Source organism: Sebastes fasciatus, chromosome 8, assembly GCF_043250625.1.
Source record: "Sebastes fasciatus isolate fSebFas1 chromosome 8, fSebFas1.pri, whole genome shotgun sequence".
In the NCBI taxonomy this organism is placed as follows: Eukaryota; Metazoa; Chordata; class Actinopteri; order Perciformes; family Sebastidae; genus Sebastes; species Sebastes fasciatus.
Genome location: NC_133802.1, coordinates 25,086,581 through 25,104,410, shown reverse-complemented (window position 1 = coordinate 25,104,410; position 17,830 = coordinate 25,086,581). Strand labels below are relative to the sequence as shown.

The following is a 17,830-nucleotide window of genomic DNA, read 5'->3' as shown; positions in this document are numbered from 1 at the left end:
CAGAATGTGTCAAAGATTTTTAGACAATAATTAACTTAATGTCATATCTTACCATATTTGTTACTTTAGACTTTTTCCCTTTACATGTTTTGTGCAGGTTCAACACAGGTTATTCTTTTTTGTAAAACATTTTTATTTGGATTGATTTCATTCCAGTGTTTCACACAGTTTTAATTATCACACTAGAAATGCACTTAAAGTAATTTGGACTGTAATCAAGACTTGATTAAGCTGAGCAAGAACCTCGTTACCATGGCAACTCTTGTCATATTCCTGATGTGGTAATCACTCAATGTTTTATTACTTTAAAGCCACTAGGAGAAGAATTGTAATGAACATTATTCTGATGGCACGTTTTTCTTTCTTTTTTGAGTTACCACTTTGCAGTCTATGTGCAACTCTGTCTCCTATAAAATGAGGTTCCCATACAACTAAACTGCATTCTCAATTAAGTGTCGAAGGAAACGTTTTTTCTCCCAAATTAAGGTTGCAGTTTGAAAGAGTTTCAAACATGTGATTAACGTTGTAAATTAAAAAAAACACAAAAAAAAAAACAGATGTCATTTAAAATAACTCAACGTTGACTTTTGGTTTCACACGGGATACAAACAGCGGTCTCCTGGGTGAAAGTCCTGTGTTTGTTTGACCCATCCACCGTATGGGAATGTAATTTTTAGGAAACAGGGCTGCTATGTGTTGCTCTCAGTGGGGGTGTAGAGGCGTGCATTGCTGTATGCCACAGTGAACTTTTTGATGCTACCACTGGGGGGCGCCAAAGCCAGACCTCAAATTAAAATTCAACACATAGCACCTTTAACTTGGGACTCCAAACCTTTAAGAAGAAATCGTAGGGTGAAATACTGCAGTTGAGTGAGCCACTAGCCTTCTGCATCATGACAAGATGTTGATACAACTTTGTCAAACCAGGCAATATGGGAGCGGTGGATATGTGATGGTTTACTTATCCCAAGTATGTTTCAATGGTGTTCAATTGGTGTACAAAGTGTTTTCATCCCCGCACATTATTCTGGGTAGACACATTTTTAATATAGCTGTGTCACAAAGTGCGGATCAGTGAATGAGATAGTGTGCTATCTCCTCAGTGGACGAGATGCTGCTAATTACAACCAGGCTCTTGACAGTTTTGTTTGTGTGCAAATATTATTAAGCTCGGGGCAATGAAGAAGTGATATCATTATCAGAGCCAGGCTTGTGTTACAGCTAATCACGACAGAGATGGATTCATGTTTGCTTAAAAGAAAAGGTCAAGGGATGAGCTTATTTCCTGTGTCTCTCTGCTTAGATGTCTTTGGCCAAATCTTCTAATATTCTCTTCATCTGGAGGAGAAAAGAGAGAAAGAAAGACAGCTTTGAATCCTCCATTTGCCTCCTACACGCTGCATAATGTTAACAAATACATTCGGGGACATGGTCTCGTTTGTAAAGTGCATACGGACGAGACAAACGCCCACAGAGGAATGTAACAGAATCAAACTGTATGTGTCATTAAGAAAATATTAAGTGTTATATTTGTGAGTGTGAATACACACGTTATTACCTCTGGCCATGTGATGACCCCGACCAGCCTTCCCCTGTCTGCGACAAACAAGGTCTGAGCTCCAACCAGACTCAGGATACTGTGGGCCTGTGAGGATGCAAAGAAACTGGATTTGAAGCAACTGATTTCTAAAAAATTGTTCACCGTTTTTGGAAAATATTCACTCTCTATGCGAGAGTTAGGGGTTATAATCTCCTCATCTAAGTCTTGACAAGAAAGTGAATAAGTGTATTTCCCAAAGTGTTGAATTAATTCACTAATGACGGTGCTCAAAGTCTTGCTACCTCCTGAACGGTGTTGTGAGGTGATAATAGGACAGAGGTCGGGTAAATGCAGCAGATGTCATCCAGATGTTTCTCCACATTCTGCAAAGAATAGCACAGAAATATCACTCGATTTGACTGTTATCAGGCCATTAAATGGGCGTTATCAGTCGCTATAAGCATCATAGATGTGGGTCAGTAGGGGCCTACTACAACTACTACTGAACGTTGTTAAAGTGAAAGTGAAACTTAAAAGCAACACGTTATAAAACTGCATGAAACGTTACGTTTTGAACACAAACAAAACAGTTTGTTTTGGTTTATGCCTGGTTCAGACTACACAATATTTTTGTCGGTTGTCACTTTGTCAGATTAGGCAACTGAGAGTCATAAATCCTTGTCATGACTTGGCTTACTGACCCACGTCTATGAGCCTTATAACCACTGATAATGCCCATTTAATGACCTGATAACAGTCTAATCGGCTGAAAATATTCACATTTGTATGTCAGATGCATGCTTGTAATGCAGTAGCATTCAGTATTATTTGAGAAATTATGATTCACTGTTGTGTCTATTGCCTGAAAACTTTAAGATGTTCTCTAGTAATGGACATTATATGTTTTTTAAGACTATTTTTCTATCATGCTTCAAAATGGATGTCAGCTGTCATGAAATGAGCTTTCACGTCAGCCAGCAGTCCTGTCTGTACATCCTGCTCCCATCCTCTTTTTCACCAGCTGCTTTACATTCAGTCAACGGATTGCAAAGACGTGACCTGCCTTTTAAACAGCATCAGACAGTTTACTCCTCTACCTTCTTCTGAACCTGCTGCCTTTTACCTCAGTCTTACAATGACGCAGGAACATCAACAGCTCTGATCGGAGAACGAAGCCCAGAACAATCTGTGACTCTTCAACAGAAGAAAGGAGAGGAAATCAATTTTCTTTGCCACTTTTGGTGCGACAGTTTCAATGTGATTGCGGCTCAGCTGGCCGATTAACTATTTTCTCACACTTCTCACGCTCCTCATCGAGGAACTGCCACACCACTACAGCTTTTTAAACGGTTACAATCTTTCATCATTTTCTCTCATCATTTTCCTCTTTTCTTTTCAGGGACTCAATTTGGTATTGTGTTTATTTTTTGTGGGAGGATTTATAAACAATATGACTGCCTTAGCAGGAGGATTGGGGTAAAATATTATCAAATATATTTGTCTGCTCACCGTGTGAGTCCACCACAGGGATCTGTGTGTCAGTGCTGCTGTTGACAGCATGCTGAACCTCCACTGGTCCGGCTGCTTTCTGAAGCTGCACTGATTTCACTCCCAAAACCTGTCCGACTGGTGTGGAGGGAAGCCTGAAAAAGAGACGAATCATTCATGTCACACCTGGAACGAAAGCACTTATTCGCCTATTTCGGGTTATTTATTTATTTATTTATTGTAACAGCCGACCACAGAGATGATCACCCCAAAACTTGTGTATTTCTTTAATCAGTCACTTTCTGTGCGTTCCAATAATCAAACAACAATGCTATTTAGTATGCCAGAAAAAGACTTAGTATGTCCCAAATCATAGTATTTCAAATGCAGTATACCAAAAATACCAGGATGTCCTACTACATCTGGTCACATTTTGCAGTATACAAGCCAGCATGATTTTCTGGCAGTTCTCACCCATAATCCTCTGTGCAGCGAATATATGAACAAGAGGGTTAAAGTTCAAGGCACAATATTATGATGAAGTACTATGTCCCAATTGTGTGCATACTGCATGCAACAGTACGCACTTTGTATAAGAGCAGCTGCAGTATGTACTAAAAGTAAAAAGAAAAAGTATGCGATTTGAAACGTGTCCTCAGTTTCTACTTACCGGGGGCATGCCTTCGTCAGAGAGGGCAGGTGTGGGAGCCTCTTGCTGATAGAGAGTGCGTCATAGAAAGACGGGCGGTGCCCAGAGCGAGCCAGGGCATTGGCCAGCAGAGTGGCAAGGAAGATGGGTACAGCATGGCTGAACTGGCCCGTTAACTCTAGAGCCAGGAGGGCCGGGGACAAGGTGTGGGTCACAGCCCCGGAGAAGGCTGCTGCACCTACAAGGGGGAAAAAATCATATTAGGCTACTACTTAAAGGAGCAGTGTGGATTTGGTGGCATCTAGCGGTGAGGAAGCAGATTGCAACCAATTTAAACTTCTCCCATGTCCCTAACACATTCTTATTCCAACTCATCACATACTCACACTTTGTCAAGCACTCCATGCAATGCACTGAGTAGCCCAGCACGTCAAACTATGATGCTGACTTCCATTGCCCCTAAAGTAGTGTTATTATGGGAAGGATGGCCTCTGAGTGAGGCTAATGGCGTTACCACGGTTTTGCACCCGGCGGCTCACATTACGCACTCTTGGAAACAGGAGTGAGCGGAGGGATACTCATTTGGTTGTAATCTGCAACCACACCACTAAATGCAGCCAAATCCTACACACTGTACCTTTAATGTAGATGAAAGAGGGATATAAACACTGCAGTTATACAGGTCATGTCATCACTATATCAACAACAAAGAGCTCAATGTTTTCTACCAGCGAGTGCGTAGGCCCCAGGATTTATAGAAGCCCACTGCTGGCCTGAAATCAGTCCAATGGAAGACCCATAAGCTACTCCTTCTGCAAGCAAACGGCCAAAAGCTGCCCCTGCAGAACAGAAATTAAAAGAAATAACACAAAGAAGAGTTTCTCGATCTTTATATTTCAGTTTACCGCAGAGCTTTCACCACCTTCTGGTGAGAATTCAGGTCAGGCCCTTCAGGTATTCGTCCGAGTATGTATTCCCTTCACTCACCATAGACAAACACTGGCATGACGTATCCAGCTGGCAGAGGCAGCGTACAGGCAAGGACCAACATCCACATCTCAGAACCAACAACAGAGACAGACTGTCAAATCTCTCTTCGCCATCTGAACAGCCAACAGCGCTACTAGCAGTGAGTCACTGTCAATCTGTGTGCGGGGAAATGTTTGCAGTGCTCTCAAATCAGTTTTGCACAAATAAATTGAATCATTTACATTTCCCATCTGCTTGTGGTAATGGGTGGAAAATTGTCAGAGTAAGTGGGATCCCACTGAAGTATAAGAAACTGTTCTCAATGCAGAAATGTCCACCCACAATTTTTATGCAACAGAAAGGACAGGCTTTCCTCCGCTTGGAAGACAAATGAGAATAATAGATATGGGCTCTTAATCAATACCGGTGATGAGATTTCTGTTATAAATCACAAAACCCATCCTTCAATGTTCAGTGTTGCTACGGGTGAACGTCAGATATCAGATGATATTTCAGCCTGAAAGGGTAAACAGTCTTCAGCTCGCTTACCCTACTCTGAAAATGTCAATTACGGTATGTTAATGATGGGTCACTGTGACATAGGGGAATAATGGGAGTGGGTTGTTGAGCTATGATTCCTGTTGGTTACCAGTGCACGTAGATAAAGATAAAAGACTCCTTAATTGTCTTTTCCGTTGTACCTTCATGAGCAGAAAGACAGCCAAAGAAAGGAAGACGGGACTCCCTGATGAGCTCCACTCCAACAAAGGCTCGGGCCCCAGTTGAACAGAGGCATTGTGGGATAGAGAGCTCCACTGCCGGCTATCCAGTAAGGAGGTTAAGAGCTGCTTCATGGTGAGCTGTGAAATAGATTACTGTCATTCAGATTACTGTGTAAAAACAAGAAAAACTAGAATGACACAAAGGCTGAATATTAAATGACAATTTTCTTATCGTCATCAAATCTCATGAAAAGACAAGATTATTTATATGTCCGTCACTCAATACTTTCTGACTTCCCTACCCTGTCTGTGGCACTCAGTCCTATTCGTTCGAAGTGATTCAAACAGCTTTGTGCTCATTGATGGCTTTTTCCTCCAGCCCGGTCGCAATGAATGACACAGTTATTCGCAAGTCATTTTGCATGTAATAAGAACGCTGTTCTTGTCATGTCATTTGTACGCCATGTAGACAAGACCGGTGTTCGTGTCTCAGTGTTGTGAGTCATTTTGGAGTTACGTTAGTGACATGTTTTCTGTACTGATGTTACGTTGTTTCCGTACATAAATTTTATTTTACTTAGTTTACGTACTCATTTTAAGCCCAACCATGATGTCTTTCCTAAATATCTAAGTGGTTTTGTTGCCTAAATCTAACAAGGTCAAAAGTCACTGTGACCTCACAAAACACATTTTTGGCCATAACTCAAGAATTTGCTAATTATGACAATTTCACACAAATGTCTAACAGGATAAAATAATAAAAAACGTAAGACATTTTGGACAGACATAGATATAAACTGCAACTTGACTGGTTGGCGGAGGCATACAACCGTGAGGCGGTAATTCTAGTTGATTATGCTTTTGATTAAAGGTTTAATTACATCAGTAATGTTTGAAAACATCGGGGTAAAACATTTTAATGATGATAATCAGTTGAGAAACACACATTTTCTGTATTTAGTATGGCTCCAAGTCATCGATTATGTGTGTACATCCACAAAAAAAATTATGAACTGTGCCTTCAGATTGTGTTCATTCCTACCTTAGAAGCCATATATTGACCAGCAGAGGGAGGAAATGTCAGAGATGCCAGGAAGAAGGTCACCATGCCTGAGTACAGACCCTTCCTGCAGAGAGGTATTCACATATTATACAAGCACCATTGTTCTTACTTTGCTTTCATTGCAGTCCTATTGAAATTTGAGTGTTTTAATGGGTTGGCGGCTCATCAGAATAAACATTAGCAATAGACCTGCTCTGCTCTTTTTTCACATCTATGCTTTCAAAGGTTTACAGGGTTTTACACTACTTAGATCTGGAGTATAGATAAAATAACCAGGGATTTTTAAACCATTTAAATGCAACTTGAAAGGCCCTGTGCAGCCATTTATCATCAAGTATCATAAAGTTGTTTATATAGTTGCATAACATTAGTACGGTGGAGTATAATGTGAATTATCCTTAAAGAAACACACCGTGTTTCTGGGACATTGATTGATACTCCCACCGAAATCTATCTCATGAGTTTGTCTTACACAGGAGATGACTCATCACAATCTGTCTTTCACATTAGATCTCTCACTCTGTCGTCAGCATTTTGATGAAGATCGGGTTTGTTTTGGTGAACTGCAGCATCCACCGATGGCAGAAGAGATAGCAGCAGCTCACGGCTCCACACAGCAACCTGTTTCCAGACAGAGGGTCGACTTAGCCCACAGTGGGAGACAAGAGGCTCATTTTTATCATCGGAAGTCATTAGACTAGAAGTGATGAGGTGGAGGAGGCCAGGAAATGATTGGTATGAGGGGAAAAAAACTATGAATGCTGATTAGAATAGGAGGAAAACACAGCAGAACTGGTCAAAGACTCTTCACTGTGACTGATATGGACATGAATACTAAATGTCAGTTATTATTTGTGAGACACAGATAAATAGAGGATTTGTTTAACTATACAGATGCTGTCAAATATAAACTCACCCCAGGAAAGCAAACAGCAGAATCTCCAGCGGGTAGAAAGGTAAAGTAGTGGGGAAATTAGTTTTGAACAACGCCTGAGGAGTCTCTGCGGACAAAAAACAAATTGAAGTCATCCCTCCAATTTGTGTCTCAGCATTTCAAAATCTAATCTTCCCTCGTTTTATTGAAATTCAGTGTCTGTCACCTTAAATTACTACTGCTAGTTTTGCCAAAGCTGATGTTCTCATTGTCATGACAAGTAATTAGATGACTGTCAACATCACCGGCGAGCTAAAATGACCAAAGCGTTACATTTACTTTGAAATAAAATAGTGTAGTGTCGGTCTGCCTTCAAATGTGACGTTCTCATGGGAGAAAAAAATGCTAAAGAACCAGTGTGAAAGATTTAGTGGCAACTTGCCAGTAAATCTTAATGAATTGTGCTTTAGTGCTCATGGTTTCCGTAAAATAAACTGAACTATTGAACTGTGGAGAATCTAACCATGTGTAACATGTCCATATTGACAAAAGGTTAAACATTTATATCTTCATGATTGATGCTAAGCCGCTTAGAACTATCTTAAGCGGGTCGCCGGCGGGCTGTTGGACCTAGAGGGGTTAAGTGAACCTTCTCTTTGTTGACCATGAGGGGGCGAGTGGTGATCAGGGCCTCCATTACCTCCATCTCCACTCCACACTGAGAACAGGCGGAAGGTCAACGCCCCACAGACGGCTGAGAAGAAACACGGGCAGTAATGCCTCAGGGCGAAGTGGGACCACATCACTTCCACACTGAACAACACACCTACAGGAACAGAGTGTGAGGGAAAACAGCAGTAAGTATTCAGACAACAGTGAAAAATGATCCTTTTGCCTGCATGTGGCAAAAATCATGCAAAAAGGAAATGTAAAAAAAAAAACATGCATATATTCCAATTGTTAATGTTTTATGTTAATCGTGATAATGACAATTTGAATTTATCTTACAGTGTGAGTGCAAATGGAGTTTGAATCTGAGGAGCTGAACCACCAACAAGGTTGTGAAATGAACAGTGAGCTGAGAGGATGAAAATATCAGGTGGAGAGGTGATCAAAGGAAGAAGAGGTGATGAAAATACATTCATACACAAACATGATAGAGGAGCAGAGGTGTGAGGGAGGATAAAAGTGAAGAGCAAATATGTAAAGCTAACAAAAGAGGAGAATCAAAGGTGGAAACGCATTAACCCGACAAGTGTGAGAAGGACGGATAAAGATAACGCGCGAGCAGATACATAAAAATTCCTGATGCTCACCGCTGATGGGAGCGCCGAAGCAGCTCGCTACGCCGACTGCAGCAGCTACGACCAGCATTTCTCCAGAAGCTTTTTCCTAAAAGAGAAATACATATGCTGTAATGTGCCGTCTCTTTTCAGACCTTTACACAGAAAATTAACTTTACCAACATTTTCACAAGCCGGGTTCTCGTTATCACAAGTTATCATAGGGAACGAGGTTCAGTTTCATGGTCACTGTACAAACATAGTCATTTTAAGCCCCACCATGTTGATTTTCCTAAACCTAAGCAAGTGCTTTTGTTCAATTCACAACATTAAGCAGGTGTTTACTGCAACCGAAAAGTGACGCCAAGGGGTCTGACAAAGCGTCAGTATGTGACGAGATGGGATGAGAACGTGTTGGGAGTTTACATGTTGTAAAACCCGTAAAAATTAGTAAATGTCCACGCAGTGTTGACAGTGGTGATAATTCTCTGTGGGTTTGTCACTACAAGTGACACCTTACACATTACACACACATTTCCATTGTTAGTACAGCTTTAGGTAAAAGGTTTTAAATACTTGTAAATGTAGGTAAAGTAGGTAACACTTAATTTTCTAATGACTTTCCTCTGGTTTACCTTCTTATTGTCTTGTACAAGATTGCAGAGGTTGCTCAGGTAGGCTCCAACCATGGTGGACAGATGCACAAACGGACCCTTTTGTTAACAGACAAATATAGAAAACTGTGTTCATAACATGCCATTTTAAAAAATAGCTGCATATTTTGCATGACAAACAGGTATACTGAGACGTCTCTCACCACTTTGCCCAGGAAAACAGTGCTGCCGGCTGCCAGTGTACAGATAAGACCCAGGAACTTGGTAAACATATTAGTGAGAGACAAGTAATGAGGCATTTCTATGCCGGCCAGCATGGTTCTCACCTCTGGTATCCCCGAGCCTGAGGAGAAATGAAGTGGACGGGACGGGATTTTTGAGCGAAAAAGCAAAAGCAATTTTAAAGCAATCTAGGAGTTTAAAAGAAGCTATTCAGAGTGGATGCATAGGAAAGGATTTCAGAATGATGAAATAGAGGGTAAGGACTGTGGGATGTCAAGGACCATCAGCACAAAACAGATGAAAATGAAGCATCATTTAGTTTGTGATTGGTGAAGTTATGTTGTCTTCACTACACACCATGTTTTTAGTCTTGAAGACGCTTCTTTCGGGAACTTAAATCAAACACATTTGCCCTTTTAGGATTCATCTGAAAGCTTTTCTCCTTGGCAATAAGAGAGCAATATCTGGCAGGTACTGAGAGGAATAAACATGAACATGTAGCCGACTGGGGTAGAAAGGGTGGAGGCAGGGTGATTAAAGGTACATCTATGCTCTCTACTTCATTCATATCATATCACATCAAGCCTTCTCCTTCACTGCCTTTAACACCATACATACACCCCAACATTCAAAAAACCAGCATAGAGATCCTGCTTCCTGGAAATACATCACGCTTAAAGATTTTCCGTGAGTCAGATAAAATCACAGTTGACTTTTCAAACTGTACGTCTCTCACTGAATTTGAAAGATAATATCACAGTTGACTTTTTCCCTTAATGCCATTTACTTAAATAGGAAAGAAAGATGTTTCTAAAAGGCAAAAATCTAGATATAGGCCTAGTGAGTCTAATATTCACGCTGCTTTTTGTGCTGTTTTGTGTTGGACAGACCTGTGGAGAAGGGACAGATGTTGTGGGAGAACGATGATGCGACAGCACAGAGGCATGCTGGGTAAAGAGTCCAGCAGAAGAACTGCAGCAGACTGTTGCCCTCCAGCTTCGTATAAAGCCACAGGTGAGCTGCATGTGGATTCAAAGAGAAACATTAATACTCTGTGTCCTTTGCGTCCTATAAATCTCTGTGTGTGTGCGTGTGTACGTACCTCTCAGCAGCTTTGTCACACTGAGGTCCATCAGGAAGCTGAGGACGGCAGTCATAACGCCTAGAGCAGCGTATCCATACCACTCCATCCCACACACTGTTCCCAAACAACACCTCAGCTTCAACAGCCACTCTAAAGGACACAAACATGTGGGTTAGCCTTCCTAAAGTTTCACTTTCACGGTACAATCGGCTGTTCATTCGTGTTCCGTGTTCACAAAATTAGGTCTCATTTTCACGTTACAAACGTAGTAGTTTTGAGCCCGACCATGCCCGACATGGAGCAATTTTGAAATACCTTGTATACTACTGGGTAGATTGGTAGTATAGAACTTCATAATATATGTATTAAGGTAAAAAGTAACTAAGTATAAGTGTCAAACAAATGTAGTGGAGTAAAAGTATAAAGTAGCTTAAAATGGAAAAACACTCAAGTACAATTAAGTCAAAATTACAGTACTTAAGTACAGTACTTAAGTAAATGTACTTAGTTACATTCCACCACTGCATATTATCATATCCTAAAAGTCTTTGAACTCAATAATAATCTGTGACTTCTCAGATTAAGATCAAACAAAACCCAAATTCATGCATATCACATGCAGATTGGCTTCGAAATAGCTCCTCTCTGATGTATTGATCGGGTCAGTATCGATCACATTCTAATAATTTTCGACTGACCTTTGACAGTTGCTCGGGACCGTCTGCATGGTTTCCATGGATCAGCAAGGAGCAGACTCTCATAATGGGATGATTGATTTTCTCCGGCGGTGTCGCTCCCAGGAGCTTCATCCAGGCTCTTCATTTTGTCTTCAAGTATTTTGTGTTTATTACAGTCTCAAACAAACACAGAGGCTCAGTGATGACAGAAAAAATATGAACACACTGCTGCAGGTATTGCTAGAAGACAGGTAGACTTACCTTCTAGTTGCACTGGAAGTGTTATATCTGTCCGTATGGTTATGTGAGTTTGTGTAGTGTGTGCTGGTTCCACCACTGACCTCTGTTATGGTATTAGCATAGAAGTAATGGAGCAGTCATGGTTGAACAGGTAGCTAATATTAACTCTTTGGAGGAACAAGTGCCCTTCATCTGAGACAAACTTTTAAACTTGCAGATTTTTTGGGTCACTTCAGGGCAGCGGAAACAAATTGTGAACATAACACTGACATATTATCACTTTTTAAGTTAATATGGCTGACATCCATCAGTTATGGAGCAACGTTAGTCGTGTTTCTGGCCACCTGGTGAATGTAAGTCCAATAATATATATCTTTTAGCTTTTGTTTTTTGGTCTCTACTAACTCCTGAGGGAAATATCTGTCTCTTTAGCTGCTAAATGCTCCACGATGTTCACCAGCCAGTCGCTGAGCAGGTAGTTCACTGTGGTTTTTTAGAGCTTTTTCGTTTAAAACAGCTGCGTGCTTCAGTCGAAAATGAAGCTATGAGAGCTGCGAGAGTGAACCAAAACAGTAAAGTTGCGAGCCAGACAGCTAAACAATGAGCTGAAACTCACTATAAAGCTCCGTAAGGTTGAGAGGAGCTGCAGATTCAGGTGATTCTCGAAAGGTTCACCACTACGAGCGACCCCTTTCACCTTGTCATTTGATACATTGTTGTTATAAAAAGGTCATATTAAAGGTATCTTGTGGAGTTTTCTTGTAAACAAACACAGTTACCGGTATGCATTGTTCACTAAAAAGTGTTGTGTGTATCCTTGAGGCCTCACAAATATGTGGACTGTATTTCCTGCCTCACGAAACGTTTGCAAAGCCGATGTTTGATCACTCAAAACCTTCATTGTTTACATCCATGTTTGCCGGCTGCACATTTAATGGCCTGACTTTTATCGGGTCAGTAAATGTGCATTATCACTCGTTATAAGCCCTCATAGATGTGGATCAGTTGGGGCCTGCTACACCTACTACGTTGTAAAATTAAAGCAAAACTTAAAAGCAACACGTTCTAACATGTTGTAAAACTGCATGAAACGTTACATTTTGAATACAAACAAAAAGGATTCTTTAGGTTTAGGCAACAAAACCATTTAGTTAAGTTTGGGGAAAAAGATCCTGTTTTTGCTCAAAATAACTAAGTTTCAAAAGTGAAACTTCACGCTTGTGAACACAAAGACAACTACACACTGTTGGTTTCACAATGTCCACCACCCCCGCCCTCCACCCCATTATGGAGTTTCTCGCTGTCTATACTATCCTCACTTAAGCTTTTGCTCCTGTCATAACTACTAAGGTCACTAGAGGTCGCTGTTGTCTTCTTTTATACCTTCTTTTGGATATCGACCATGTGAATAGATGACAAAACCTACTAGTGGGTGTAGCAGGGCCCTACTGACCCACATCTATGAGGCTTATAAACACTGTTAACGCACATTTAATGGCCTTCCGTGCTTTTGTTGGCATGTTAATGTGGTGGAGAATGCCTCCCTAGTGCAAGTGAAGACAGTATCATGTGTAGCGTTGGTGAACGCAGCCCCATTCCTCCCCCAACAATTCCCTAATTAGGGACAGATTATATAAGGCACCTGTTGGCCTATGTCCTCTGTCTCTGTCATGGCGGGTAGTGTTTGGTGTTAGGCTGCATTCACACCAGATCAGGTGTTCAAGATCAAGTTATGTGGCAGTGTGGGAGAGTCACTTTAATGGCCCATTGACTGCACGGCGATTAACGTCTTTAGTTCCCTCATGGCTGGGCTGTAACGCTCTGGCTCTTGGCCAGTGTGACGTTTAGTGGCGTTACGCCAAAAGTTGATTCTGTTTTGACTTTTCTGTCGCAGCGTTTTTGTTTTTTTCTGGCACCCCCTGTGGTCCTCACCACTGTAGCCCAAACACACTACCCACATTCAAAATGAATGGGAGGATTGGCGTTTTCGCCGCACTGCCTGGTCTGGTGTGAATGCAGCTTTATATGTATGTAGTTAAAATGATCACTTAACATGCACAAGTCATCCTTTTTACACTGCATACTAAGTTGACTGCCTTCTGTTCTAGTGCTGATCTGATGTGTTGGCTGAGCATATTGTGTGTGTTGGAACCCCATCGTTCTTATACCTGTTTGACTGCTCCTGTGTGTTAATGCTCCGTACCAGAGTTGGTGAGTCACAACATCAAAATGTATAATTTTAGCATGCAGCACGGTAAACCCTGTTAATCTCCCCTTTGTATCCACCTGCTGCTGTTTTGCTCCTTGTTGTTTTGCTTAAGTTGTCGTTCTTCTGCCTGTATTGTCAAACCAACTGGGTTTGTTCTTGATTCTTTTTGTATTCCTTCCCTTTCTTTCAGTGAAGCAGAGTGCCAGATTGTTGGGAGGCCAGGCAGCCGTAGTGAGATCCCTATACCTTATGAATGCAAGTAAAAGCACTGGGACTCGAATGTAGAATGCACCATTTTTTAGTGTGAGGATTGCTGTGTTGCACCTGTGGTGAGTAAACGGTAACAACGGATCCCTCCTCAGTGAAGTCTGCCTCTCTATCAGTGGCCTCGGCTCAGTGTCCCCCGTTTTTCTTAGTTTAGGTTGGACTGGCTGTCAAAGCATTTACACAGCTACACAGAAGTATGTTCATATGTTACTTGTATCATATGAAACTAGAAAACCTAAGGAATCCAGTGTTACCAACCATGTCAAAGCTAGCTTGTAGCAAAGGAGGCTAAAAAACGCTCCAAACTTCCGCTAAATTTTGGCAAGAAAAAAAATGCCATGTCCATTTTCAAAGGGGTCCCTTGACCTCTGACCTCAAGATATGTGAATGAAAATGGGTTCTATGGGTACCCACGAGTCTCCCCTTTACAGACATGCCCACTTTATGATAATCACATGCAGTTTTGCGGCAAGTCATAGTCAAGTCAGCACACTGACACACTTGCTATGTTATGATTTGAGCATATTTTCTATGCTAAATGCAGTACATGTGAGGGTTTCTGGGCAATATTTGTCATTGTTTTGTGTTGTTAATTGATTTACAGTAATAAATATATACAAACATTTACATTAAGCAAGCATATTTGACCACTCTCATGTTGATAAGAGTATTAAATACTCCCTTTAAGGTACATTTTGAACAGATAAAAAAATGTGTGATTAATTTGCAATTAATCGCGATTAAATATTTTAATCGAATGACAGCCCTAACTGGTAGTTTTAGATACGTTGCTAAAATTGTAAAAGCACTATTTGTATTCCCTTTATTGGTTTCAGTAATTTTCACTTAATCATTTCATTTAATATCCTTTCCTCCCCAGCAGCTCCAGTCACTGCCTCTATGGTTATTTTGATTTATTTAATGAAAGATTCGGTTCATTCTGAAAACACATCTCTTGTGTCTTGTGTCAGTGACAAGTCTGTGCGCCTTATCAATTTTCAAAACAATATTTAAGTTTTCTAGAGACAGTATTTCCTGGGCTGCAATTGTTGTTCTCCTCTCATCGCCCTCGCCACTCTAACTTTCTTGGCCCCCGACTATTGATCAGTAGAATATTGTGACGCAACGGTCGCCCTCTCCAAAGACATTGCTCCATAGCACCACTGGTGTTCAAAAACTTTTAATTATTTTGAATAATTCTTAAACACAAGGTCGTGAATTAAAAGTTTTATTGTGATGATCTGTCCTCCATTAGTACCATGATAGATCTATTCAGTGATTTTACAGCTCAGATGAATATGAACAGACGTCATTGCTATGACCTTCCTGTCAGTGATTGGCTTCAAAGACTGATTTGAAAAAGCCCCCAAGGGGCTCAGAAAAAAAGACATTGAACATGAAACAGTAATCATGAATCCTGTAAATATTCGACACTTGTAAAAAAGAATCAAGGTTTTGTTAGTTCTAGCAGACTGCTCAAGGTCGAGGTAATCATTGTTCAGATCCTGGAACAAACACAGACTTTAAATGAGCCTTTAGTTAATGTTTATCTCAGTTCCACCTCTCGTTCAGGCTTTCAATAAACACTTATGTCATTATAGAGATTTGACAGCTGCATGCTGTGAGCGTCAGCCACACATTAATGCATATACACCATGTAAATGTTCACATACAGAACGCTTTCCTCGGTATAAAAACTTGTTTCCATGGGAACAGCAGGCGACCGGGGAACCAGGCGGGAGGTTACTTTTCATAACTCTCATTAACAATCATCGTTGACAACCTGAGAGGTTTCTCCTCACGCAAATACTTTAAAATACAATTTGACAAATCAAATAATTCAATCGTTTCCAAAACTGAATATGAATATGTTTACAAATGTAAAACAAAAAGGCACAAGTTAAATGTCCTTTATTTATAAAGGTAATATAAAATGAAAAATTATGAAACTAATCTGTGATTTGCAGAGATTTTAAAGTGTTCTCAGAACAATATTTCATTGAACTGAGAGAGAAAAAAACATCAATAGGTTTTATTTTATAAATTTAAAGGGACTGTTTGTAACTTTGTAAGCGTATAAATGTACCAGGTCGGGACACATGCGCGCTCGCATATGCGCGCTCGCGTGTGGCCGCTGTACTCTCCTCCTCCGCCTGCTTGCCTTCACTCAGACAGCGCGCGCATTCTCGCGTACTCGCTCCACCTCTAGACGTGAACGCGCGCTCACTACACACTGCAGAAGAGTTAGTTTAGCTCTGAGAATATCTATTGAATGTACAGTGGACGTTTGTGCAGAAATAAATGCTGCAGCTCCTCCAGACTAACAGAGGTTTCCCGTGTCTTGTGAAGTGACGGGGCTCCGCAGAGAGAAACGTTGTTGTCTCGTTACCGACCGGGTGCCGGAGTCTTCCTGCTCTCTCCGGCTATGGGCGGGGACGAGACGTTTAGCTGCGGAGCCCCGCTGCCTCAGCCTGCGCCGAGGCAGGAAAAGCCAACACTAGTATCAGCAGTGATTCATGGAGAGACCTTCTTCTGGTCAGCTAACATTACTGCCAAGCAGCTGAAATATAGAGTGATATTGTGGTTTTAGCTGACGTGTGTCTCCTGACTGTGTTGAGCGATGCTCGTTCAGGTATATTTAGAGCGAGCAAGCGCGAGCCCGACGCTGACTTTCGTTGATTTCACGGCCACAGGTGTCGCTGTTAACAAGCATTTCTGAAAGTTACGAATAGTCCCTTTAACTTGTGATTTGACATTTAGAACAATTTGAGTGGGTAGGTCAACCAAACCCAATAACACAGCAGGTCGACCGATCATGCTGCTGTTGTGTATTCTGTACTTAATGTGTACATTTAGTCTTGTTGCAGAAGTAGGGATTTATTTTCTGTTTTGATTTATAATTGTTTTTTGTCATATCGGGAAACATGCAAGTACTTTTATTAAGGGTGTCAAAGTTAACACAATAATAACGTGTGAACACACTACTAATGCATATAAATCGGCAGCAGTGAGAGATGTCTATCACTGTGTCTGTCACTGGGTCTGCAACATTATGTAACACGCAGCAGCTGAGACAGACTGTTTGTGTGTGTGTGTGTGTGTTGTGTGTGTGTGTGTGTGTGTGTGTGTGTGTGTGTGTGCGCGCGCGTGTGTGTGTGCGTGTGTGTGCGTGTGTGTGTGTACTCTATGTGGGCAGATAGGAACGTACACACAAACACATAGAGGTGACTCAATGTCACCGGTGAGACCATAGATATATCTATGGGTGAGACAAGGTGGATTACTGGCAGCTAAAATCAGATTGACTTTTAAATTTCTTCCTCTCTTGTTATTGTTGTTTGTCATTTTCATCATTCCTGTGTTCCTGGACGGCTCCTTGAAGTTATTATTAGCAGCAATATTTTAGCTTATTAATTTGTGATTATCTCTCTTATTGAAACATTTGACTCAAGTCATAGTATCATTTAGTTTTGTGTGAAACCGCTCAGCGGACTACATCTCTCGTCTCGCACAATATTCGTCACCAACACTAGAAGGCTAGCTAACTTAGCTATAACCACGCCCAAATGAAACGTTATCTTATCTGATGTGTTTTATCCAGCGACTGCTGGTCTTTTTATCAGCTGAGAAGTGAAGGAACGAGCAAAACTCGTTACTTTCTTGACTTGCAAAATTATCTTTTAAATTGACAAACATCATATGTGTGATTCATGGTGCAATTCAAACGGGATCAAAAATATATTTGTCTCTCCCCGTTGACTACCGTTCATATTCTTTCCAAAATAAAGTCCCATTGTGGTCCACCGGAACAGGAGGGACTTTGCCTCTCTATTTGAATGTTTTTTGAAAAGCCTAAAGAAGTGAAACCTTCCTGTATTTCACAGTAAAAAAAAAAAAAAAGTAAGAAAAAACATAATTTGTTCATCAAA

At 41.0% G+C, this 17,830-nt stretch overlaps 1 protein-coding gene across 2 annotated transcripts; it reads right to left on the bottom strand.

Moving 5' to 3' along the window:
• Positions 1–112: 112 nt before the first annotated feature.
• clcnk (chloride channel K) lies at positions 113–11,531 on the bottom strand. Of its 2 annotated transcripts, XM_074644628.1 has the most exons (20): positions 11,447–11,531; positions 11,207–11,335; positions 10,527–10,658; positions 10,315–10,443; positions 9,406–9,545; positions 9,224–9,301; positions 8,622–8,697; positions 8,006–8,131; positions 7,348–7,432; positions 6,951–7,052; positions 6,411–6,495; positions 5,348–5,506; positions 4,665–4,734; positions 4,406–4,516; positions 3,699–3,915; positions 3,050–3,183; positions 2,664–2,734; positions 1,843–1,923; positions 1,559–1,645; positions 113–1,338 (listed from the first exon to the last, which is right to left on the bottom strand). In XM_074644628.1, the coding sequence occupies exons 2-20, from the start codon at positions 11,328–11,330 to the stop codon at positions 1,300–1,302; spliced, it is 2,046 nt and encodes a 681-aa protein (XP_074500729.1). In that variant the 5' UTR covers positions 11,331–11,335; positions 11,447–11,531; the 3' UTR covers positions 113–1,299. The 2 variants fall into 2 exon arrangements, with proteins under 2 accessions (XP_074500729.1, XP_074500728.1); XM_074644627.1 differs by having other exon boundaries at positions 11,207–11,476.
• Between the last annotated feature and the right edge of the window lie 6,299 nt (positions 11,532–17,830).

Excerpts from the sequence above, each read along its gene's own strand:
- clcnk (XM_074644628.1), bottom strand. The coding sequence starts at position 11,330 with ATGAAGAGCCTGGATGAAGCTCCTGGGAGCGACACCGCCGGAGAAAAT. Across the intron at positions 4,735-5,347 it reads CTGTCTTTCTGCTCATGAAG|ATGTGGATGTTGGTCCTTGC; the intron begins GTACAACGGAAA and ends GTTGGTTCTGAG. Across the intron at positions 4,517-4,664 it reads CATGCCAGTGTTTGTCTATG|GGGCAGCTTTTGGCCGTTTG; the intron begins GTGAGTGAAGGG and ends TCTGTTCTGCAG.